The 26760-nt window shown below is 47.8% G+C and overlaps 1 protein-coding gene across 1 annotated transcript in view; it reads right to left on the bottom strand.

Annotated features, from left to right (window-relative positions):
• Positions 1 to 26760, bottom strand: part of LOC147116328 (adhesion G protein-coupled receptor G2-like) — a 162579-nt gene that overhangs the window by 62793 nt on the left and 73026 nt on the right. Inside the window, exons 5-6 of the mRNA XM_085991184.1 lie at positions 22254 to 22338; positions 13973 to 14123 (exon numbers count right to left, since the gene is read on the bottom strand). Coding sequence (XP_085847310.1) covers positions 13973 to 14123; positions 22254 to 22297 — 195 coding nt within the window. The 5' untranslated portion in view covers positions 22298 to 22338. The remainder of the gene's footprint in view (positions 1 to 13972; positions 14124 to 22253; positions 22339 to 26760) is intronic.

Below are 26760 nucleotides of genomic sequence, written 5' to 3'. Positions count from 1 at the left end.
ATATAAAAACAGGGAGGTATTGCTGCAGTTGTACAAGGTATTGGTGAGGCCGCACCTGGAATACTGCATACAGTTTTGGTGTCCATACTTAAGAAAAGACATACTTGCTCTCGAGTCAGTACAAAGAAGGTTCACTCGGTTAATCCCGGGGATGAGGGGGTGGTCATATGAGGAGAGGTTGAGTAGATTGGGACTCTACTCATTGGAGTTCAGAAGAATGAGAGGCGATCTTATTGAAACATATAAGATTGTGAAGGGGCTTGATCGGGTGGATGCGGTGAGGATGTTCCCAATGATGGGTGAAACTAGAACTAGGGGGCATAATCTTAAAATAAGGGGCTGCTCATTCAAAACTGAGATGAGGAGAAACTTCTTCACTCAGAGGGTGGTAGGTTTGTGGAATTTGCTGCCCCAGAAAGCTGTGGAAGCTACATCATTAAATAAATTTAAAACAGAAATAGATAGTTTCCTAGAAGTAAAGGGAATTAAGGGTTACGGGGAGCGGACAGGAAATTGGACATGAGTCTAGGTTCGGAATGGTCATGGCCCTGTGGGTAGTGGAGTGGGCCCAGGGGCCGTGTAGCCTGATTCTGCTCCTACTGTGTTCTAATTCTGTTAGATTTCAGGAGATGGTTTTATTCCTGTTCCTGGCTGGGGTGGAGATCGCCTTTACAGAAGGTAAGTACTGTAGAAAATATAGGGACAGAGTGATCTCCTGGAAGAATTTCGATCGCCTAGATGGGTCGGAGAGGAATTTCCCAGATTTTTTTCTCCCAAATTGGCCATTGGGTCTTTATCTGGTTTTTCGCCTCTCCCGGGAGATCACATGGGTTCGGGTGGATGCAGAGTGATAGAAGATTTGAGGTTAGGATCAGATCAGCCATGATCTTATTGAATGGTGGAGCAGGCTCGAGGGGCCGATTGGCCTACTCCTGCTCCTATTTCTTATGTTCTTATGTTCTTATGTAATGTGACATAAGGGCAAAATTGAGGGTAATGAAAGAGGCATACACTAAGTACATGGACAGCATGTGAAGGAATAAGCCATATTCAGAAAAATACACCAGTCTATGAAAGAATTCTGACTTTATTAAAACATGACAAACTAGGTCTGGAAATCTGGAAGCCTCAACAATCTAAAGCTGTAAACAGCATACAGGCTATTGAGATAAGATAAGTTGTTGAAACTGAATCAATAGCCTTATTGAAACAGGAGGTTGGAGGTTCCTGATAGTCTGAAGCATTGGAAAAAAGAGAATGGTACACCCAGTTAAGGTGTTTTAAAGTACATTTCGTAAACAGGCACATAAAAGAAGAAGAAACATATGCCTTCGTAAAAATGACATCAAGTTAAAGAAACACCTGCCGTCAAAACGTTTTAATGTTAAACTTAGAACACCTATGGACAGGAGACACGATTCTGTTACAACCAGCTGAGGTGACTTAAGAATTGCATAGATCACCCTAGTTGAGGTGTTTTTTTCGTCGTAAAAAGATACAAACAGAAGACCTTGGTAAGAATGACATCAAATAGATGCACCTGCTCCACACCATTTTTTATGATAAGCTTCAAACACCTAAAGGAAGAGACACAATTCTTAATGCTACCAGCTGAACTAACTGTAAGAATTGCAGAGGTCAGCAGAAAAATAACTAGAGATAATAATTAGCTTACATGAGCAGAAAACTTCAAAGGAAATACCACTGCAAAAGGGTATAAAAATTGAACTTTCAAATGGGAAGATAGATTCGCTGTAAAGGGGCAAAGTGATTCTCAGCTTCAGAGGCAAGCTCTGTAAGTCTTCAACTCTTTGTATCTCGGGGATCAAGGTACTATATTTGATTTTGGTGGATATCCTGGAATAAACTAAGAACTGTAAAACTAGAGAAGTTAAGATTTGAGAATAAGGATTTCTGATAATAGAATTGTAAGATTTCTGTTTTTGGAACTGTTAATGTTGCAATTGAATCACCAACTGTAAATTACATGTCGGTTCTTTAATAAATCTATATATTTTTAGAATTGTCTCACATAGTACTTCTGCATCAAACTCGCAAACTCAATCTCTGTACACTCTTTGGTGAGCAGTTGCAGAATTCTGGGGGAGTTTTCCAGACCCTCATAATATCGAGAATGTTACAATCTAGCTAAACTTATTAAAAGTGCTATCTGGAGGACGGTAACATTTTCAGGTTGTTCCTTTCCTTTAGGGGGAGATAGTCTGGACTTTTAGACCCAATTAAGCATCTTTAGGATTCGACTACCTCAAACTTTAGTTGAAAGTGAATGTCTGGGGAATACGCCCGATCCAGGGTAGCCCTAAAGGTGCTAGAACTAGTAATAATCCTTTCAAGCAGGGGAGACCATTATAAGGGAGAATACAAAGAGATTAGGAGAGAAGTCTAAAAAACTATTAGTAAGGCAAAGAGGAACAATGAAATTAAATTATCAAGGAACATAAAATAGAATAGTGAAATATTCTACAGGCACATAAATAAAAAAAAGGAAAGTCAGGATGGGAATAGGGACATTAGGGATGGACAGGATAAAATCACAGGCAGCGATAGCGACATGGCAGAACTATTAAATAATTATTTTGTTTCAGTATTTACCAGGGAGACGGAGCAGGTGGACATGACATTGGAAGATGAGAATAGAAATGATATAACTGCAATTAAAATTAAGAGGAGAAATATTAAATAAACTAATCAAATTCAAAAAGGAAAAAACCCCTGGTCTGAATAAATTACATCCGCCTATTTTAAAAGCAGTTAGGGAAGAGATAGCAGAGGCACTATTACACATATTTAATAATTCATCAGAAAAAGGTGTAGTGCCAGAGGACTGGCAGATAGCTAACGTTATACCTTTATTTAAGAAGGAAGATAGAACATGTACTATAGAGCATTCAGCTTAACATTGGTCATAGGAAAGATAATGAAATCCCTACTAAAGGAGAAAATAGAAAAATATCTAGAAACCAAAAATATAATAATAAATAGTCAGCATGGATTTCAAAAAGTAAAGACTTGCTTGACCAAATTCATTGAATTCTTTGAAGAGGTAACAGAGAGAGTAGACAAGGGTAATGTAGTAGATGTGATACATCTAGATTTATATAAAAGCCTTTGATAAAATACCACATAGCAGGCTGATGAATAAGGTCAGAGCATGTGGAATCAGGTGCCAAGTAGCAGAATAGATAGCTATCTGGCTGGAAGACAGAAAGCAGAGAGTAGGAGTAAAGGGTAGCTATTCGGAATGGCAGAAGGTGGGAAATGGGGTCCTAGAAGGATCAGTGCTGGGACTATGGTTGGTCACAATTTATATTAATGATTTAGACTTTGGAATCAAAATCTCAATTTCTATATTTGCGGCTGACACCAAATTGGGAGGGATAGTCAATACAGCGGAGGACTGCTACATATTACAATGAGACATTAATAAACTTGCAGAATGGGCATATAATTGGCAAATTAATTTCAACATAGATAAGTGTGAGGTATTACATATTGGTAAGAAAAATATGGAGGTCACCTATTGGAAAATAAGAATCTAAATGGGCTCGAGAAATAAAGGGATCTGGGAGTAAAAATACACAAATCACCAAAAGTATTGATGCAGGTTAATAAGGCCATAAAAAAAACAAGCACTAGGGTTTATTTCTAGAGGGATAGAATTGAAAAGTAGAGAAGTTATACTAAACTTGTTTCGAACCTTGGTTAGACCACACTTGGAGTACTGTGTACAGTTCTAGTCACCATATTATAAAAAGGATATGGAGGCACTGGAGAGGGTGCAAAAAAGATTTACAAGGCTGCTACCAGAAATGCAAGGGTTATACCTTTCAGGAAAGGATGAACAGGCTGGGTTCTCTTTTCTCTTGAAAAAAGAAAGCTGAGGGGTGACGTAATAGAGGTCATTAAAATTCTGAAAGGTTTTGATAGAGTAGACACAGAGGCCGAAATTTTCCGGGGTGGTAGCGGGTGCGATCGGTGGTGGGTCGGGTGGGAAAGTTGTTATTTTTGAAATTGGGTCAGGATCCTGCTGTCATCTTGCTCCCACACATCTTTCCCCCAGGTGCGTCTGTCATCGCGGAGTGGGCCTCAATTGAGATGATTATCAGGTAGTTAACAGACACTTAAGCGCCTTTTTTCCACTTACTTTTTAAATTTCCCTGCAGGGCCACGGGATTTAAACAGCTCTTCAACCATGTCTGTCCAGCTGAGGCAGGAGTTCAGTGGCCATTGCTCCAGCTGATTACTTGACAGCACGAAATGTACAGTAAAAGCTCCCACCTGACAGATGAACACTTTTCTCCAGCAGAAGCTGTTGCTCAGTTCATTCCCAGCAGATTCTGCAGGCTGCAGTCTTTCCAGCAAAGACTCTATCCAGTGTCACCTCATTAGAAGAGCTCTCTCACCATTGAAAGAATGCTTCTGTCATCTGTACATCACCTGCCATCTATTCCATCGACATGGGTGCCCTTTATACTGTCTCACCTTGGTCCTCAGAATCTGACCACGATCAGCCCCAACACCAGCAGCACCAGCAGCATCAACAACACCAACCTTAGAGTCATAGTCATAGAGTCATAGAGTTATACAGCACGGATAGAGGCCCTTCGGCCCATCGTGTCCGCGCCGGCCATCAAGCCCTGTCTAATCTAATCCCATATTCCAGCATTTGGTCCGTAGCCTTGTATGCTATGGCATTTCAAGTGCTCATCCAAATGCTTCTTAAATGTTGTGAGGGTTCCTGCCTCCACAACCCTTTCAGGCAGTGAGTTCCAGACTCCAACCACCCTCTGGGTGAAAAAGTTCTTTCTCAAATCCCCTCTAAACCTCCCGCCCTTTACCTTGAATCTATGCCCCCTAGTTATTGACCCTTCTATTAAGGGAAAAAGCTCCTCAGTATCCATCCTATCCATGCCCCTCATAATTTTGTACACCTCAATCATGTCCCCCCTCAGCCTCCTCTGCTCCAAGGAAAACAAACCCAATCTGCCCAGTCTCTCTTCATAGCTGAAGCGCTCCAGCCCTGGTAACATCCTGGTGAATCTCCTCTGCACCCTCTCCAAAGCAATCACATCCTTCCTGTAGTGTGGCGACCAGAACTGCACACAGTATTCCAGCTGTGGCCTAACCAGTGTTTTATACAGCTCCATCATAACCTCCTTGCTCTTATATTCTATGCCTCGGCTAATTAAGGCAAGTATCCCATATGCCTTTTTTACCACCTTATCCACCTGTTCCGCTGCCTTCAGGGATCTGTGTACTTGCACACCCAGATCCCTCTGACCGTCCGTCTTGCCTAGGGTCTTACCATTCATTGTGTATTCCCTTGCCTTGTTAGTCCCCCCAAAGTGCATCACCTCGCACTTTTCCGAGTTAAATTCCATTTGCCACTGTTCCGCCCATCTGACCAACCCATCTATATCGTCCTGCAGACTGAGGCTACCCTCCTCGCTATTTACCACCCTACCAATTTTTGTATCATCCGTGAACTTACTGATCATACCTTTTACATTCATATCCAAGTCATTAATGTAGACCACAAACAGCAAGGGACCCAGCACCGATCCCTGTGGCACCCCACTGGCCACAGGCTTCCAGTCACAAAAACAACCTTCGACCATCACCCTCTGCCTTCTGCCACTAAGCCAGTTTTGTATCCAATGTGCCAAGGCACCCTGGATTCCATGGGCTCTTACCTTCTTGACCAGTCTCCTGTGCGGGACTTTATCGAAGGCCTTACTGAAATCCATGTATACCACATCCACTGCGTTACCCTCATCCACACACCTAGTCACCCCGTCAAAAAATTCAATCAAATTAGTCAGACATGATCTTCCCTTGACAAAGCCATGTTGACTATCCCTGATTAATCCTTGCCTCTCCAAGTGGAGACTTATTTTGTCCCTCAGAATTTTTTCCAATAATTTTCCTACCACTGATGTTAGGCTCACTGGCCTGTAGTTCCCTGGTTTTTCCCTACTTCCCTTCTTGAATAATGGTACTACATTAGCGGTTCTCCAGTCCTCTGGCACATCCCCTGTGGCCAGAGATGTCCTGAATATATGTGTTAGAGCCCCCGCAATCTCTTCCTTTGCCTCACACAGCAGCCTGGGATACATTTCGTCAGGGCCTGGGGATTTATCCATTTTTAGGCCTGCTGAAACCGCCAATACCTCCTCCCTCTCGATGTTAATATGTTCGAGCATATCACAGTCCCCCCGCCCTATTTCTATGTCTATATCGTCCTTCTCCATAGTGAAAACAGATGCAAAAAATTCATTTAGAACCCCTCCTACATCTTCCGGCTCCACACACAGATTGCCACTTTTGTCCCTAATGGGCCCTATTTTTTCCCTAGTTATCCTCTTACCCTTAATCTATATATATAAAGCGGCTCTTCTGTCTGTCTGGATGTCTGTCCCGATGTCTGTCCCGATGTCTGTCTGTCTGGATGTCCATGTTCTATACGTTTAAAAGTTATAGAGCGTACCGATGCGCGCGTCGCCTCAAAAGAAAGCTTGCGATTCCGGACCGGTCATAGGCGTATTTACATTTCGGCTGGACAAAAATCGCGCCCGCGGTATCCAAAAAACGTTCAGCGTTCCGCTCATTAGCACCTCATTAGCGACCGTGTGACGTCGAGGTCGGCCAATCGTACGGTGGGTTCCTGGCGCGTGCCATCCTACAGTTGAGTGTCGAATGACTTGACGATTGACCAATCCTACGCTTCGGTGACCTGACCGGTCGACCAATCGGTGCGTGTGTGGGCGGGCCTTATCCTTCTGAACCGAGGTGAGTTGCCGCCATCTTGCTTCCATTCTTTTTCCTGCTTTCTGCGTCTTTCTTTTCAAATATACATTTCCAGCAAAATAAAATTGAATTTATTAAATTGTTTTAAAAAAAACTTCATTCATTTGTAAATATTTTTTCTAACCTGAACATTCTTTTTCCTACCTTTTCCCGTTTTTTTGTTAGGCCTGAAAGCCTGGGCTTTTCTTGCCCAGCCAGGCCCGAGCTAGGGCTTCTGCTAAGCTTCTCACCCCCCCGCCCCCCGCCGTCACGTTACCCGGGGCAATGGCGTCAGCCACGAGGGTCAGGGTGCGCGCGCAGCAGGAGCAGGTGAGGCGCGGCGTCGGATCTCGGCTTTGGTGAGCGGGAAGGGTTACCCCGGCAACCAGAGCCGCAATCGGCAGAATTCAAGCCGGCTCGGCCTGGGGGGGGGGGGGCGGGGCTCGGAGAGCGGGGCGAGGCGGCTGGTGCTTGGAGAGCGGGGCTCTCGGCCGGGGGGGGGGCGGGGCGAGGCGGCTGGTGCTTGGAGAGCGGGGCTCTCGGCCGGGGGGGGGCGGGACTTGGAGAGCGGGGCTCTCGGCCGGGGGGGGCGGTGCTCGGGCTCTCGGCCGGGGGGGGGCGGGGCTCGGAGAGCGGGGCTCTCGGCCGGGGGGGCGGGGCTCGGAGAGCGGGGCTCTTGGCCGGGGGGGGGGGCAGGGCTCAGAGAGCGGGGCGGCTGGGGCTTGGAGAGCGGGGCTCTCGGCAGTGCGGGTCGGGGCGCTGGGGCTTCAAGAGCGCGGCTCTCGGCCGGGGGGGGCGGGGCTTGGAGAGCGCGGCTCTCGGCCGGGGGGGGCGGGGCTCGGAGAGCGCGGCTCTCGGCCGGGGGGTGCGGGGCTCGGAGAGCGCGGCTCTCAGCACTGCGGGGCGGGGCGGCGCGGCAGGGTTACCCCGGCAACCGGGCATGGATCTCGGCCTTGGTGAGCGGGAAGGGTTACCCCGGCAACCAGAGCCGCAATCGGCGGAATTCAAGCCGGCTCGGCCGGGGGAGGGGGCGGGGCTCGGAGAGCGGGGCGAGGCGGCTGGTGCTTGGAGAGCGGGGCTCTCGGCCGGGGGGGGCGGGGCGAGGCGGCTGGTGCTTGGAGAGTGGGGCTCTCGGCCGGGGGGGGCGGGGCTCGGAGAGCGGGGCTCTCGGCCGGGGGGGGCGGGGCTCGGAGAGCGGGGCTCTCGGCCAGGGGGGGCGGGGCTCGGAGAGCGGGGCTCTTGGCCGGGGGGGGCGGGGCTCGGAGAGCGGGGCGGCTGGGGCTTGGAGAGCGGGGCTCTCGGCAGTGCGGGGCAGGGCGCTGGGGCTTCAAGAGCGTGGCTCTCGGCCGGGGGGGGGCGTGGCTCGGAGAACGCGGCTCTCGGCCGAGGGGGGGCGGGGCTCGGAGAGCGCGGCTCTCGGCCGGGGGGGGCGGGGCTCGGAGAGCGCGGCTCTCGGCACTGCGGGGCGGGGCGGCGCGGCAGGGTTACCCCGGCAACCGGGCGTGGCCACAGAACCACAGAAACCCCACAGTGCAGATAGAGGCCATTTCGGCCCATCAGCCTCAAGCCCTCCCTTCCTCCCTCCCCCCCGCCCTCACTCCCTCCCCCCCTTCCCCTTCCTCCCCCCCCATCCCTTCCCCCGGGAGGGAGGGCACCGACCTCGGGAGGGAGGGAGGGCGCCGACCTCGGGAGGGAGGGCGCCGACCTCGGGAGGGAGGGCGCCGACCCCTCCCCCCCTTCCCCCCTCCCCTTCCCCTCCCCTTCCCCCCCTCTTCCCCCTCCCCTTCTTCCCCACCCGTCTTCCCCCCCGTCTTCCCCCCTCCTCCCCCCAGTCGCTCTCTCTCTCTTCCCCCCGTCGCTCTCTCTCTTCCCCCAGTCGCTCTCTCTCTTCCCCCCAGTCGCTCTCTCTCTTCCCCCAGTCGCTCTCTCTCTTCCCCCCCGCCCGCTCTCTCTTTCCCCCCCGCCCAGTCGCTCTCTCTCTCTCTCTGCCGCCCCCCCACCCCCCAGTCGCTCTCTCTCTCTCTTCCAACAACAACATGCCCTCGAAAAAGCCTCGGCAACGCCGGGCTCACCCCAGCTAGTCTATATATATAAAGCGGCTCTTCTGTCTGTCTGGATGTCTGTCCCGGCTCGGAGAGCGGGGCGGGATGGCACGCGCCAGGAACCCGCCGTACGATTGGTCGACCTCGACATCACACGGTCGCTAATGAGATGCTAATGAGTGGAACACTGAACGTTTTTTGGATACCGCGGGCGCGATTTTTGTCCGGCCGAAACGTAAATACGCCTATGACCGGTCCGGAATCGCAAGCTTTCTTTTGAGGTGACGCGCGCGTCGGTACGCTCTATAATTTTTAAACGTATAGAACACGGACATCCAGACAGACAGACATCGGGACAGACATCGGGACAGGCATCCAGACAGACAGAAGAGCCGCTTTATATATATAGATGTAATTCTATGTAACTCAATGTGATCTGGTGATCTGGAATGCACTGCCTGATGGGGTGGTGGAAGCAGATTCAATAGTAACATTCAAAAGAGAGTTGGACAAATACTTGAATGTAAAAATTTACAGGGCTATGGAGAAAGAGCAGGAAAGTAGGACTAATTGGATAGCCCTACCAAAGAGCTGGCATAGGCAAGATGGGCTGAATGGCCTCATTCTGTGCTCTATCATTCTATGACTAATATACTCATTCTGCACTGTAATTGAGAAGCTGGTTAGTCTATGAGTGTAGCCATGGTGTGGAGATGCCGGAGTTGGACTGGGGTGGACAAATGTAAGAAGTCACACAACACCAGGTTATAGTCCAACAGCTTTATTTGAAATCACAAGCTTTCGGAGCGCTGCTCCTTCTTCAGGTGGTGGAGAAATGCATAAAGACAGCTTATATAGTCAGAGAATCATGTCAGATGTTTACAGGTAACCTTTCCAACTGCCATTTATCACACCTCGGCAGAGAGATAATCACAGCAGTCAAAGGTGTGAATGGTGTCCAAACAGGTCAGTCAGGGAAACATTACATCAAAGAACAATGAGGTGGGGTCACAAGGGGTCAAATATTGCAGATGCTGGGGTCTGTATGAAAAACAAAAAAACAGACAAAAAACATTTTTTTTGGCTGGAAATCACAGCAGGTCCGGCCGCATCTGTGTAGAGAGAACAAGCCAATGTCGACTCGAGTCTGGATGACCCTGCATCAGGTGGGGTTACATGTAGCGTGACATGAACCCAAGATCTCGGTTGAGGCCGTCCTCATGGGTGCGGAACTTGGCTATCAGTTTCTGCTCGACGATTTTGCGTTGTCGTGTGTCTCGAAGGCCACCTTGGAGAATGCTTACCCGAAGATCGGAGGCTGAATGTCCTTGACTGCTGAAGTGTTCCCCGACTGGGAGGGAACATTCCTGCCTGGTGATTGTTGCGCGGTGTCCGTTCATCCGTTGTCGCAGTGTCTGCATGGTCTCGCCGATGTACCATGCTCCGGGGCATCCTTTCCTGCAACGTATGAGGTAGACAACATTGGCCGAGTCACATGAGTATGTACCATGTACCTGGTGGGTGGTGTCCTCACGTGTGATGATGGTATCTGTGTTGATGATCTGGCATGTCTTGCAGAGGTTGCTGTGGCAGGGTTGTGTGGTGTCGTGGTCGCTGTTCTCCTGAAAGCTGGGTAATTTGCTGCGAACGATGGTCTGTTTGAGGTTAGGCGGCTGTTTGAAAGCGAGTAGTGGAGGCGTGGGGATGGCCTTAGCGAGGTGTTCGTCATCATCGATCGACGAGTCGAGCATCATATCCCGTTCTTACAAGGGCGTCTTTCAGTGTCTGTAGGTGTCCATCGCGTTCCTCCTCGTCTGAGCAGATCCTGTGTATTCGCAGGAACGCGATGGACACCTACAGACTCGTCGATCGACAGTTCCGACGGGCCACAGCGAAAAATCGCATAGACCTCCTCAGAAGACAAACACGGGACACAACCAACAGAGTACCCTTCATCGTCCAGTACTTCCCCGGAGCGGAGAAACTACGCCATGTTCTTCGCAGCCTTCAACATGTCATCGATGACGATGAACACCTCGCTAAGGCCATCCCCACGCCTCCACTACTCGCTTTCAAACAGCCGCCTAACCTCAAACAGACCATCGTTCGCAGCAAATTACCCAGCTTTCAGGAGAACAGCGACCACGACACCACACAACCCTGCCACAGCAACCTCTGCAAGACATGCCAGATCATCAACACAGATACCATCATCGCACGTGAGGACGCCACCCACCAGGTACATGGTACATACTCATGTGACTCGGCCAACGTTGTCTACCTCATACGTTGCAGGAAAGGATGCCCCGGAGCATGGTACATCGGCGAGACCATGCAGACACTGCGACAACGGATGAACGGACACCGCGCAACAATCACCAGGCAGGAGTGTTCCCTCCCAGTCGGGGAACACTTCAGCAGTCAAGGACATTCAGCCTCCGATCTTCGGGTAAGCATTCTCCAAGGTGGCCTTCGAGACACACGACAACGCAAAATCGTCGAGCAGAAACTGATAGCCAAGTTCCGCACCCATGAGGACGGCCTCAACCGAGATCTTGGGTTCATGTCACGCTACATGTAACCCCACCTGATGCAGGGTCATCCAGACTCGAGTCGACATTGGCTTGTTCTCTCTACACAGATGCGGCTGGACCTGCTGTGATTTCCAGCCAAAAAAAATGTTTTTTATCTGTTTTTTTGTTTTTCATACAGACCCCAGCATCTGCAATATTTGACCCCTTGTGACCCCACCTCATTGTTCTTTGATGTAATGTTTCCCTGACTGACCTGTTTGGACACCATTCACACCTTTGACTGCTGTGATTATCTCTCTGCCGAGGTGTGATAAATGGCAGTTGGAAAGGTTACCTGTAAACATCTGACATGATTCTCTGACTATATAAGCTGTGTCTTTATGCATTTCTCCACCACCTGAAGAAGGAGCAGCGCTCCGAAAGCTTGTGATTTCAAATAAAGCTGTTGGACTATAACCTGGTGTTGTGTGACTTCTTACATTAGTCTATGAGTGGCAGGTCTAACTTCTTGAGGGAGGTTCAAACATTCGGATAGCTTGTATGCAGAAGTTTGCTAACTTTTTTGGCAAGGGTTAAATTAACATCAATTGGGCATCATTTAAAAATCTTAATGAATATTAATATAAGAAAAACAAAGAAATTTAAAATCCTATGTTAGACACTGAATTATAAGATCCTCTTTTTCTATTTCAGAATGCAGTCACTAAATAGTTCAAAGATTCCTTTAAAAATCTTACCTCTGTCCTTGATTACAGCTGAAGACAGCCCCAATGCTCTGCTCCTGGCCTCTTCCAGGCCTCCTCGATGGAAACCTATTAAACTGGCGCTGAGGTTTGACATCATCAGACCCCAACTTTCGCATATAAATGAAACCCTCGTCTGCCTTGGTAGAGGGCTTGACACGCTGCCTGAAACATGCCGGTTAAAATGCCGAGCGGCATGAAGTCAGTGGGAACGTGGTGAGCATCATGCTCCCACAATTTTAACTTCCCACATGCCCTGTTCTTGAGCGCAGGGATTACAATCAGAGCTTATGCATGTGTTGTTGCTTGTCTGCACAGAACTCCATTCCCAGGGCAGCTAATTTTTAACACTGGGGACAGAGAGGGTAGGAGTGGACTTTCTCCTCATGTTAATGTAATGATATCAGCAAATAGTGATGGTATTTGCCTGTTTGATTATTATGCCTTACCAGCATATTTGCCTGTTTGATTATTTATGCCTTACCAGCAGAGGGCATGTGAGAGAGACAGTTTAGTTTTAGTTTCGTTTTAGATGGATCTCTAAGATGGTGTCTCCTGTAAAACTGTTAACATGCTTGAAGACACTTTAGATTAAATGACATTCTCTTTCAGCAATGTGTCGTCATTGAACCCACATACAAATCAATACAGTTAAAGCATTGAAAAAGTGGCTTATATCATTCCCAAAAGGTCCAAAGGGGTGACTGCGGACTTTTAAGATGTAGCTTCACACTGGACTAGATTTACTGCAAACTAGAACTGATGCAAATTCCAAATGGCATGAGACTACCTACCAGGGGAGAGAACATTTCTAATTAAAGGAGGTAATTTAGATTGTGATGAGTCATGGGTAACTGTAGTCTCCTGGAATTAGGAACCTTAAGCACAGGAGTAGGCCATTCAGCCCCTGGAATCAATTAGATCATGGCGGATCTCCACCTCAACTCCATTTTCTAGCCTTTGCTCCATATCCCTTGATACCTTTACTTAACAAAAGTTTATCCATCTCAGTTTTGAAAGCTCCGACTGTTTTACTGTCCACAGCTTTTTGGGGAGAGAATTCCAAATATCGACTGCCTTTTGTATGAAAAAGTGCTTCCTGTTTTTCATCCTGAATGGCCTAGCTCTAATTTTAAGATTATGTCCCCTTGTTCTTGATTCCCTCTACCAGAGGAAATAGTTTCTCTGTATCTACCCCATCAAATTTTTAAAATCATTTTAAACACCTCGATCAGATCACCCCCTCAATTCCCTATATTCAAGTGAATACAATCAACCTGTGCTCATAATTTAGCCCTCTAAGCCCCAATAGCATTCTGGTGAAACTGCACTACATCCCCTCCAAGGCCAGTATATCCTTCCTGTGCACAAACTGAATGCAGTACTCCAGATGGGGTCTGACCAAGGCTCTATACAACTGAAGCATATCAGTGTGTACTGGACTTGGACATTGTGTCACCCAATTTCCCGAGTCAGGCACTATTACTGGCTGAGTATGCAGCTTGGGATTTAAGTAAAACCCAAAATTATGAAGAGTCCATAATCTTACCAAGCTAGGTGAGGCGACTACTAGAGAAGAACTTGAATGGGCCAAATCTCATTACATTTATTTTATGCTCTTAGAAGTATGTTAAAATTAATTACATATTAAGAAAACGATGTCAGCACCAAATGTGAATTTTGAAATTTATATAAAATATGTTAGAAATCACATTAGATTGCTCTTACAAGGCAAGCATTCCTTTCTACCTTGTTTACATTATGAACATTTGGATCAGAGATCTAAAGATTTGTTGTACATGTAGTTGCAGCATATTTGGGCACAGTGTGAGTACAAATCACTTACCCAAGAAGAATTAGCACTTAGTTTGATTCCTTTAAATGTTGAGATGCCACTTTTTCTGGTATGAAGTTTAAATTTTGGGCTTATTTCTGTGATGTCATCGTTTTTTAAAGCCCTACACCTAAATGCCAGGTACAAGCATTTCCTGAGTAATCTGTAACAAGATGAGATATTAAAATACACAAACCGAGTTGTGTAAATGGTGAAATTACAGCTGTCTAAATGAAAGAAAGTGCAACTAGTTACCGGCTTCATCTCTATTCTTCACTTTTTTGTTCTTTGATCCCTTTCCCTTATTTTCTCCCTTTGTCTTTCTCTCCACCCACCCTCTCTGTTCATCAGTACTATTTAAAATAACCAGCTGGTGTTACATTCAACACGCATTTCACTCACCGGCATAGGAGTAGGTTTAAACAGGCGGGTGACTGGTGCATCAGTAGGTTCTAGTAACCAATGTATAATAATCAGTGTCAAGTTTAAATCTGCATCAGGTATAATGGACAAATTAATTGGATAGAAGCAGTCTGCACTTCCTCCCAGCATAACATACATTCTGCCCTCATTATTATGGACATCGGAAACAAGGATTTTTTTTTCCATTTGTTTTTTTGGGAAGGAGGCTGAACCCTTTTTGCTCATCAAGTGGGGGCTGTCAGAATTTGGTAATTGATTTTTTTTTCAAATTTTCTTCCTCCGCTCAGCTCCAATACTATACCGTGACCGCCATACACAGAAGAGCCATTGTACCTATGTGACGTTTTAATTTCCCATGCCAGCCATTAATGTGGCTTCTGCGTGAGGCAAGCAATTTGCATGTCATAGTGAATGTCCCATATCAGTACAGAGCTGCCATTTCCTTTCAGTGATAGTCGTTGTCCTTTTGTGAAAAGTGGAACCTTTTACTCTGCAGTTCACTGCAGAACGAAAACCCAGCTTTGTCCTTCTAAGTGGATTTGCAATCTAGACCACTGATTCTCTCAACAAGTAACAATATTTCCAATGCTTGAATTTGACGACATTGACAGCGTAAATTGTAACAAATGTTACAACCCCAAGTATTGGTAACCATGCCCCAATTTTAACTCCAGGTGGATTCCCCACTCAGGCCAGAGTTAAAATTACAGTTGGGTCGCAATGATGTCATTGGCCCGCAACATGCATATGTAAAGAAGGACCATGTTGGTTCCAGCCATGTGACTTTGCTGTCTGCTCAGGAGAGCAGGCTAAAATTGGAGATGTGATCATGGCGGCTTTTGGACAGGTAAGAGCCGGGGCGATTTTAACTGCCCACCCGTCAGGTTTCTGCTGAGCGAGTAGGGTTAAAATCGCCCCCGATGGGAGATGCATAGTTTTCCCTCTGTTTGCTGCATTCCGTAGTATAAATACACCCCTTCCTGCTATCAGGAATCAGCTGTGTCATAGACCCACAAAAATGTAGGCCTACAAATGTGCTGCCAGATCAAGGGAGCCAGTTTCAATGAAATAAATAAGAGGAGTTAGTTCTTTGTGTATCCACTGACACAGTAACTGGGTCGCCACATTCTTTAACAGAGTCCATAAAAGGAGTGATCATCACACAGATGACACGCCCCTAAAAAGGAAGGAAACAAATGGGCAATGTAAAAGGTGTTGTGTATGTACCTTTAACAGAATAACTGGTCTCAGACTGCAGTACCGGCAGTGACCACCCCTGTATAAAAGGTACTAGAGAGCCTCTGTTTAGTTTCGTTATTGCCTTCCACCAGTAAAGATCTGTTTGTTTTCACTCCTGCTAGTCCGTGTCTCAATCATTCACGGACTTAACACTGGCGACGAGTAAGAAACGTACTTACCTGCAACTCAGCAGCAGCTCCGATGACGTTGTTGAAGGTCGGAGCCAGAAGAAAAAAAAAAAAAAAAAAATATAGTCCATTAAAACTCGAGAAACGGGCGTCGACCGTCAACCATCAGGTTAAAAACTTGCAGGAGCGACTTTCCAGAGCCAGGCTGGGTTCCTCGGTCCGTGGTTTCCCAGCTAATCGGGCTGGTGGCAGGTAGTGCTCTGATCCTTCCTGGGCTGCGGCGGGCTGAAGCTCGATCGGGTGGCCTTTCAACGGGGCCGGGCAGCGAGTCGGGAAGCAAAGAGAGAGAGAGAGGATGGAGCATACAGGGCGCGGCTGGTGTTTCGAAGCCGGGCAGCGTTCGGCCCTAAGAAGAGGGAGGGAAGTGTCCCAGAGGGTCCGCTCCACGACGGGAAAATAATAAAAGAAAAAGAATACGCGCAAGAAACCGTGGAAAGCAGCGCTAACAACAGCGGGGAAGAAGGCAAAGCGCGGGAGGCGCCATTTTGTTAAATCGGGGAAGAAGGCAAAGCGCGGGAGGCGCCATTTTAGATTTGCAAGATGCCGAAAACTGTCTGTATCACTGCTTTTGATAATACATTAGAGGACTGGACCACGTATGTGGAAAGAGTCGAGGTATATTTCGAGGCAAACGATATAGCGGAGGGGAAAAAGGCATCGATATTGCTAAACCTAATGGGTGCTAGAACGTACGGCCTATTGCGGGACCTGATTACGCCAGCCAAACCGAAGGCGAAGAGTTTTAACGAAATTGTTGCTGTCCTACAGGAACACTTAAACCCTGCACCGCTGTTGATAGCAGAAAGATTTAAATTCCACAGGAGAACTCAGCACAAAGATGAGAGCAATGCTGAGTATCTTACAGAACTACGCAAGCTATCAAAGCACTGCCAGTTCGGAGCAGGACTGGCAGATACCCTACGGGACAAATTTGTCTGTGGACTCCTGAGTGAAGGAACACAGAAGAAGTTACTCTCAGAAAAAGAGCTGACGCTAGATAAGGCTTTCAGCGTGGCAGTATCGTATGAAGCAGCAGCCAGGGGAGCTGCAGAAATTCAACAAAAACCACAGGAATACGGCACCCACGAAATGACACGGGGATTTGCAAAATGTTATCGCTGCGGCAGAACTAACCATGACCAGAAGGACTGCTGGTCCAAAGACAAAATATGCAGACAATGCGGGAAGATTGGACACATTGCACGAGTTTGTAGGTCTGGGAAGAAGACCAGCGACAACAAAAAGGCTACTAAGGAACCGTACAAGAAAGTACAAAAGATGACGGACAGTAGTTCCGAAGACCAGATGAGCGATAGTGAATCCGGAAACAGGAGACTAAGCTGTCTCAAACTTCACAATGTAATCGCAAAAGAGGATCACCGAACCATTTGGGTCACTCTCACGATAGCAGGGTCCCAAGTTAAAATGGAATTGGATATAGGATCAGCGCTAACCGTCATGAATCGACGAGACTACGAGCGGCTATTTTCACATATACCCTTGAGAGAGACATCCATCGTCTTGACGACGTATACGGGGCAAAAAGTATACCCCAGAGGAAAAATAAGGGTGCCTGTCGAATACAATGGCAAGAAAATACGGAAATTGTATCTCTACATACTGCCAAATGGTGGACCACCGTTATTGGGACAGGAATGGATCAGGAAGATAAACTTAGATTGGCATTCCATTCATGCAATGACGGTGGACGGTAAAAAAGATGAAGACGTCACTCCTGGATGATTGTCAACAATCTTAGCTAACGCCAAAGAGGTATTTCAACAAGAACTGGGCACGCTTAAAGGCGTAACCGGCTCGTTAAAAATAGAAGAGAATGCAGTTCCCAAGTTTTTCAAAGCGAGACCGGTACCATATGCAATTCGCCCAGCCGTCGAGGCAGAGCTGGAGAATCTGGAGAAGGCGGGCGTGTTGTCTCAGGTCGACTGGAGCGAATGGGCAACACCCATCATTCCTGTCATGAAGAAAACGTTAAGCAATAAGTCCGGAGAGCCAAGGAAGATTCGCATCTGTGGGGATTTCAAGGTGACGGTGAACCCTGTCCTTCACACAGTACAATATCCTCTTCCAAGGATAGAAGACATCTTCGCCTCACTGTCTGGAGGGAAGCGTTTTACAAAAATTGACCTAGCACAAGCATATTTGCAGATGGAGGTTGAAGAGTCCTCTAGGAAGTATCTCACGATAAACACTCACAAAGGTCTTTACCAGTATCATCGATTGGTATTCGGAGTAGCATCGGCTCCGGCGATATGGCAAAGAGCGATGGAACAAGTCCTGCAAGGGATTCCGGGGACTCAGTGTTACTTGGACGACATCCTTGTAACAGGTGAAGATGACAGTGAACACCTTAACAACCTAGAACAGGTGCTCACTAGACTACGGGAACATGGGTTGCGAGCCAACCGCCCCAAGTGCGAATTTTTTAAGAAACAGATATCGTATTGTGGCCACGTGATTGATGAAGAGGGGTTACATAAGTCCCCTGACAAAATTGAAGTGGTTGTTAAGGCCCCAGCGCCTGAAAATGTGTCGCAACTGAGGTCATTCCTCGGGTTGGTGAATTACTATCATAAGTTTTTGCCGAATTTGTCGACAATTCTGCACCCACTGAACGCCCTGCTACGAATGGGGGTAGCATGGAAATGGAACGATGATTGTAAATGTGCTTTTCGGAAGAGTAAGGACTTAATCACTTCAAAGGAAGTATTGGCTCACTACAACCCAGCACTGCCAATCAGGCTGGCGTGTGATGTGTCTCCCTACGGCATTGGGGCGGTACTGTCACATAAATTCCTTGATGGTTTGGAGAGGCCGATAGCTTTTGCGTCACGCTCGTTAACTTCTGCCGAGCGTAACTACGCCCAGATTGACAGAGAGGCCCTCAGCCTAGTGTGGGGGGTGAAGAAGTTCAATCACTATCTGCACGGTCAAAAATTTACTCTACTAACCGATCATCAACCTCTTGTCTCCATTTTCAACCCTCAGAAGGGCGTACCGATAATGACAGCACAACGGCTGCAGAGATGGTCCCTTTTCCTAGGGGCACACCAATATGACATCGAGTACAAAGGAACTAAACAGCATGGAAATGCTGATGGATTGTCACGTCTACCGTTTCCGATGGTGGAAGAAGAAGACCTTGCAGTGGATCCAATGGAGTTATTCCACTCGACCATAGTCGAATGTCTCCCTGTGATGAATGCAAACATAGAAAAGGAAACACGGAATGACCCGACACTATCACGGGTCTATGATTTAACGGTGAAGGGATGGCCAGCACATGGCGAACCACTGCTGCCAGCATTCTCGCCGAGAAGAGAACAGCTGTCAGTGTGCAGAGGAACCTTGATGTGTGGATCCAGAGTAGTAATTCCACCTAAGTTGATGGATAGAGGGCTCAATGAGCTTCATGAGGGTCATCTGGGTGGGGTAAAAATGAAGAGCTTAGCCAGAGCGTTTGTGTGGTGGCCGGGAATCGATAGAGAAATCGAAGAGATGACCAAGAGCTGTGCAGGATGCCAGAAGGTCCAAAACGCCCCACCACAAGCTCCTCTGCATCCATGGGAGTGGCCCTCATCTCCATGGCAAAGGGTGCACATTGATTTTGCTGGTCCCTTCATGGACTCGATGTTTTTAATTGCGGTGGATGCACATTCAAAGTGGCCAGAGGTAATAAAAATGTCCTCAACCACCACGGAAAAAACTATCACAGTTTAACGAACCATATTCGCCAGGAATGGGCTGCCTGAACAGATTTGCTCTGACAATGGACCACAGTTTGTGTCTGAAGCGTTCCGGAGGTTCTTAAAGAACAATGGTGTTAAGCATTACACATCTGCCCCATATCATCCAGCCACTAATGGATTGGCCGAGAGGTTTGTCCAAACATTCAAGAAGGCTATCAAGGCAATGTGTAATGAAGATATACCCCTACAACACAAGGTGGACAACTTCTTGTTTGCCTACCAGAATGCGACACATGCGGTTACCAACCAAACTCCAGCCATGATGTTCTTCAATCGAAGACTACGATGCCGCTTGGATTTGGTTAAGCCAAACGTCCGAAGAGATGTGGAGAACAGGCAGTTTCAGAATATGAATGAAAGGCCGACCAGGAGTTTTAAGATAGGTCAACCAGCTTTGGCCCGGGACTACCGCACTGAGAAATGGCAGCCAGGAACGATTTGTACACGACAAGGACCTCTCATGTATACCGTGGACGTTGGGGAGAGCATTGTAAGACGCCATGCTGACCAGATTCTAGAGTCACTGGAAAACGTCAACTCCACACCACGATCTGATACACCTAGTAATGAAATCGATGTTCCAATTGCAGCTACCGCAGAACCGGTAATATTGGAAGCAGATGAACCAAACAACGACATTGATTCCGACTCAACATTGCCAGGAGAACCTGTTACCCCAAAGAGGCGTTATCCAGACAGAATCAGGAAGCCTCCTCAAAGACTGAACTTATAATTGCTTAAACTTAACCACTGTATCTAGTAACAGTAATTGTGATTGTAATTCGTTATCATTTAGTTGTTAAATGAATGTTATGTACTGTTTATCTAAAAGGGGAGGAATTGTTGTGTATGTACCTTTAAGAGAATAACTGGTCTCAGACTGCAGTACCGGCAGTGACCACCCCTGTATAAAAGGCGCTAGAGAGCCTCTGTTTAGTTTCGTTATTGCCTTCCACCAGTAAAGATCTGTTTGTTTTCACTCCTGCTAGTCCGTGTCTCAATCATTCACGGACTTAACAAAAGGCCCTTTGTAAATACTAGCCAGCGTGATGAGAATAGGGTGGGCGTGTCAGTAACAGTCAGCCTAAATACATAATATGTATTTGTACTATTTTAATTAAAAGGTGGGTTTGAGGTACGGCTGGCTGCTGTCCCATGGGGTATTGACTGACATTAATCTTGATGAAGAAAATGTTCAATGATTGAAGACATTTTTTGAAAATACAAGGGTTTCCTAAGCATTAGCAAAAATGCAGAAAATTATTAGGCGTTATTTTTCTTTCCCCATCTTACCTGAAGGTGACTTGCACTAAGTTTTAATTCCACCATTGTCAGCAGCCTATTGCCACCTCACCCAAGTGGCTATGCTTCTTGTGTGAGCCTAGCAGGCCTCGATTTGAACCCCATCCCCTCTCCCACACCCTGAAACACAGCAATGGGATTAAAATCCTAAAATTCTAGATTCCGCCTCCAACGCACCACGATTCAGGCCCTGGACGAGGCTCCCGCTAAAAGCAGGCAGGGGGCCTACTTATGATTCAAAAGTCGTGACCCAGTGATGTAATTGACATCCCAAAGTAATTTTAAGATCCACGCATGGGTTGTCTCAAGTTGTCTGACGGCTGGCGGCAGCAACAAGGCAGCAGGACCCAACTGGCCAGAAGAGGCCCAGGTAAGTTTTAAAACTCTGCCTGTCTTTGAACTCCTTGTGGGCCAGGAGGAACAGGAGTGCTCCCCCTCAGGCACCTCAAGGGGTCCTTGAGCCTTCTCAGCTCTAGAATCCCCACAATATTCAGGGAATCCCCAGCCCCAGTAAATCCCAGCCTACCCCAATTGTCCAGCTTCCCTCTCCCACTGCGATATGAGCTCACCAGTTATTGAGTACCGGGGACTGTTCCCACAGGTCTATGGCTGTGGCCAAATTCCCTTTCCCACCGGCTGGTCAGGTAGTCAATCTGGCCATGTGTCGGGTGAGACTGCAAATATTTATTCAAATGAGGCTCTGCCATTAAGATTGGCAGGGCCTCCACATCCTTGACCTGTTACCGGGCTATCACGCATCCTTCCCGCCCCCCTGTAAAAATTGAGGCCGGAATGTCAGCAAGCTATTTGACTGCCGGGGGCATATTAATCAAGCCTGATTGTGCCCTCTTCCCACATCTATATATGTGTACTTTCCAACAGGGTTCAGTGGGTAGTGACCAGGAAATCTGACTGATTTCCTCCCCCCCCCCAACTAGACCAAGACCACTGGGGGCAGATGTACTAACTCCACTGCTGCACAAACTGAGATGAGCTAACTCAAATTGAGATGAGCTAATCAAAACCCGAAACGTCAACTCAAATTTCTGTCCACGGATGTTGCCTGACCTGCTGAGCTTTTCCAGCATTTTCTGTTGTTATTTTTGAGCTAACTCAGGACAGGCCAGGGATGAAATACAGGTCCTTCTTGCTTTGTGTCATACAGGGCCTCACTGCACAGTGCATTTACCAACTGGGCTAGGATTGATTTAGAATTTTTGAAACAAGCTGTTGAAAGCATGATAGATCACTATAACAACATCCATAAGTGGCCTGTTCTGTACTGATCCCAATTCTGTCTTCAATTGTAAATGCAGGTTATATTTCTTGATCATACAGCACTAAAAATAATTGGCTCAAAGCACATAAACTTACTTTGGTTTCTTACATGTTCTTTTATTCTCACAAGTTGTAGTCATATTTCTGAGAATTGCTTCACATTTCTCTGGTGTTAGTAATTCTGAATTGAAATTGTAAAAGAAAATTGATTTAGTCTTTCAAAAGTAACTGGTGTTCTCTTATTTTTACTTCTTCCCACTTCTCTCCTCTTATAAACAGTGGTTAAACTGGTCAAACAGTTCTTAAGTAAAAATGGCTCTGTGGTCGAAAAAGCAGTGTTTAACTCATGATATGGAATGCCATGCCAGAGTGTGCCAGGCCATTCTAACCACTGGTTAAAAGCAGTTTACCACCATTCATCAAATTCTATTCAGACATTGCGGCTTGGAAATTCCATGGGGGAGTGGTGGCGTCTGGGGGTGTGGGGGTGTGGGGGTGTGGGTTTTCCACTGATCACCTGCCATAACTCCAGTGGGAGATTGGTGGACCCCATGAAATGGCATAAACATCCATTTCCCTGGGGGTTCTGCTGGTCTCCTGCCGGAATTATGGTGGTATACCCTCTGGAATTTCAGGTCCAGCATGGGTTGTAGATTTCTCCACAGCTAATATCAATGTTGCTGCATTACAGGGGCCGGAATTTTCTTGTGTCCGTATGGGCGGGATTGGAGGCGGGTCAGGAGTGAATGTTGAAATAAATCGGAGCGGGTCGGGAACCCCCATCATCCCGCCACGTTTCACTCAGGCACATTTGCCAGCACGGCTGCAACCCGAACGGCAGAGGTGGCCAAGCTAATTAAAAAAATTATTAGGTAGTCGTCAGACCCTTCAACGTCTTTTTAACCCTACCTTTCCAATTTCACTGCATGAGCACGGGAATCACGCAGCTTAGGAACCACATCTGTGAACCTGAGGTGGAAGTACAGTGGCCATTGATGGAACTCATTACTGCACAGCATGGAAAGCACAATAAATGCTCCCACTTGACCCCTGATTACTTTCCTAAGGCAGATGCTGTTGCTGAGTGAATGTCAGCACAAGTTTAGCTTTCTAACGATTGCAAGTGTTTTCAGCAAATTCGGGACCCACTGTCACCTCATTGGTACCACCTATCACACTATTGATAAATTGCTTCTCTCATCTCTACGTGACCTGCCTTCTATTACATCAGAATGGGTGCCATTCATACTGCCTCACCTTGGTCCTCAGAATCGGGCTACGATGAGCCCAACACCAGCAGCACCAGGCACACCAGCAGCACCAACAACAACACCATCAACCTTCTCCTCAACAACCTGATGCTGCACAGGACAGAGGACACCAGTGCAGGGCTGCACCGCGCCGGAGACGATACCCCAACACAGGGTATACAGGCAGAGGATGAGCTTCCTCAACATGACTGAGCAGCAGTGCCAAAGGAGGCTCAGGCTATTGTGCTAGGTCATTGCAGACATTTGCAGCTTACTGGAACAAGACCTGCAGCCCAGAGGAGTGGGTGGACATGCCTTACCAGTGGCTGTCAAAGTCACCAGTGCCCTCAACTTCATCGCTCAGGCTCCTTCCAGGGATCTGCAGCAGACATTTGCGGCATCTCGCAGTCGGGCGCCCACAGATGCATCACATGGGTCACAGATGCCATGTTTGACAAGTCAGCCAATTATATCAACTTTGCCACTGATGATGCCAGTGTTACTGAGCGGGCGCTCGGCTTTGCCACTCAAGCTGGCTTCCCACGGGTGCAGGGTGTCATCAACTGCACACGTGGCCATCAGGGCACCCCATCTTAACCCAGGAATCTTTGTCAACAGCAAGGGCTTCCACCCCCTCAATGTGCAGCTGGTCTGCAACAATAGGAAGATCATCATGCATGTGTGCGCCAAATTCCCTCACAGCTCTCATGACTCTTTCGTCCTGCGCCAGTCCACCCTCCCTCAGCTCTTTACACCTCCAAACAGACTTTCCGGCTGGCTGCTTGGAGACAAGGACTAACCACTGAAGATGTGGCTCATGACACCCTTGATGACACCAAGGAGAGATATAATGAAAGCCACATGTCCACCAGATGTGTCATAGAGCAGACATTAGGCATGCTGAAAATGCGCTTCAGATGCCTTGACAGATCTGGAGGAGCCCTTCAGTATGCACCAGCCAGGGTCTCCAGAATCAGTGTGGTCTGCTGTGCCCTACACAACAGAGCACAGCAGCGAGGATTAGCGCTGCATGAGGAGCCAGGATTTGAGTACACAGCCTATTCAGATGAGGAGGAGGAAGAGCATCAGCTGGAAGATGAGGAGGAGCAGGAGCTGGAGGAACCTGCGGTCCAGATCTCACCAGCACCCGAGCACATTGCTGCCTGGGAGGACAGGGATGGGCTCATCATGGCCAGATTTACTTAACTTCAAGCATTACACCCATATGGCTGCCATATGTTGCACCAGGTTCCCACCACCCCACAGCAACACCATAAAGCATCCCTACAATGACCAAGCCATCCCTTTCACACTGACCACCATTGCTGGAGGTAACATTGTGTCTCACCATTCACTCCAATTCACAAAGCCTCTTCCAAAGTTGCAGACAAAATTGGCCATGACCGGAAAGTGGTGAAAATAAATATTTTTATCTGTGACATCAGATTAATTGAAGTTTAACACAAACAGTTATTAAAACACCCAAGTGCTTACGCTTGTGCATCTACTTGTGTGTCATCTTTCTCTTACGTGTGCTTCAATGAGGTGCAACCCCTGTGGCTTCAGCATAGGTAGAGGCAGCCTGCTCACTTCCCTGCTGCGACTGCGTAGACACTTTTGGCGGACGTCCTCTGGGTCTTGGAGTCTGCCAAAGACTACTCCTCCTGCAACTGTGCAGGGACAGACTCTGCCATCGCAATCCCAGGAGGCATGTGGAACTCTGACTGAGGGGGGGTGCAATGGGGGAGAAGTGTGAGCACTTTAAGAGGAGCCCTCACTTCCATGTCCCCTCTCACCATCATCCCTCTCATGGGCCACCCGCACTTCCCTGCTAGCAAGGAGCTGGAGAGCACATTACTGCACAGCAGTGGGGCCATGAGGACACAAGTCTACGTTGACATCCCTCTTAGAGAGGAGGTCTATGAGCGTCTGCCATCAATTCTCCATAGATAGCTATCTGTTCTCCATAGAGACCATGTGCTCCTGAGAGTGGCGCATTAGCGGCTCCATGCAGGTGACCATCCTTTCCATGGAAGAGCCTACAGTCGCCATCGCCTGCGACACGGTGATGCTCATGTTGGAAATGGACTCTTCCATGCTCTGCATATTTGCAGACATCACGCTCGCAAAACCTGTCAAAACCTCCTGCACGTCTTCCTGCACCTCCAAGATCACCCTCTTTCTGGATGGCCCCCGAGACTTAGCATTTGCATGCAGCTGAGTAGAGCTGGGAGTGTCCTGCGTCCTCCGGCGAGGAGTCTCCACTGCTGTCCCTGTCTCCACCATCTGCTCTTGCTCACTTGTGAGTTGTGAGACACCAGGTGACAACACTACTCTATCTCGAGTGGGACCCACCGAGGTGTGCGTATCTGTGCTGGTGCTGGGCGTGCTTATGTCTGCCGACGGTGCACCCTCAGAGGCTGGAGGCTCCTCTGAGGATTCGTCTTCCTCTTCCTTCTGGGCATTGGCGGGGGGGGGCTCTTGATGGAGCTGTGGGAGAGTAAAGAGATGATTTAGTAATGTCATATCAAGAATGGGTACAGATACCATTATGCACATGATGAACATTCACTGGCTGCTGACATTAGTCCCCATGTGAGTGACTGATGTATGCTATGTGGTTGTATGAGTTGTAATTCAGTCACCAGGTTGCTGAGAGGACCCCCTCTCTCCGTCTCCCACTGCCAGCTGCTCCGCGACTCTTGATACTTCCAGGGTGACCCCCTCTGCTGCAGTTAACGTCGCCAATGATGGAGGGCCTCTCCCTCTTATTGCGTGCTCTCTTCTTGCCAATAGGGAAAGAAAAGAAGTTCGAGTGGGAGTGATTGAATGAGTGTAAGGAATGAATAGATTACATCTTTAGAGGGAGACTATGATGGAGAGGGGTGTCAATGCCAAATTACTTCCTTGTGTGTTGTTAGTTGGTATGATTGCATTAGGATGAGGGTGAGTGTGAGGGGTGGCTAGTGAGATGGAGATGTGATAATGTAGATAGAGAGAGAGGGATGGGCGGATGTGCAGGTATGTTGGTGTGAAGAATGATGTGCAGGGGTAAGCTTGGGAAGGCAGAGTGATGGGGATGTGATGAGAGGCACAGCAGGATGAAGGTGAGTGTGGCTTTGCACTCACCTTTCCTGATCTAATGAGATCATTGAAATGTTTCCAGCACTGCACCCTGACAACATCCCTGCTATTGACCTCCTCTGCAATCTCCAATCAGGCTCCTTTGGTCTGCTGCGGTGGTCTCTCTCGCCCATCAGAAGGGAAGAGGACCTCCCTGTGTGCTCTCACTCCCTCCACAAGCATATGGAGGGAATCATCGGAGATCCTGAATGCAGCCCTCTGCCTCTATG

The sequence above is a fragment of the Somniosus microcephalus genome, chromosome 6 (assembly GCF_052327205.1).
Source record: "Somniosus microcephalus isolate GS21.2 chromosome 6, FLI_Smic_1.0, whole genome shotgun sequence".
NCBI classification, from domain to species: Eukaryota; Metazoa; Chordata; class Chondrichthyes; order Squaliformes; family Somniosidae; genus Somniosus; species Somniosus microcephalus.
The sequence above is the reverse complement of the archived record's forward strand: the minus strand, read 5'-3'. Positions and strand labels throughout refer to the sequence as shown.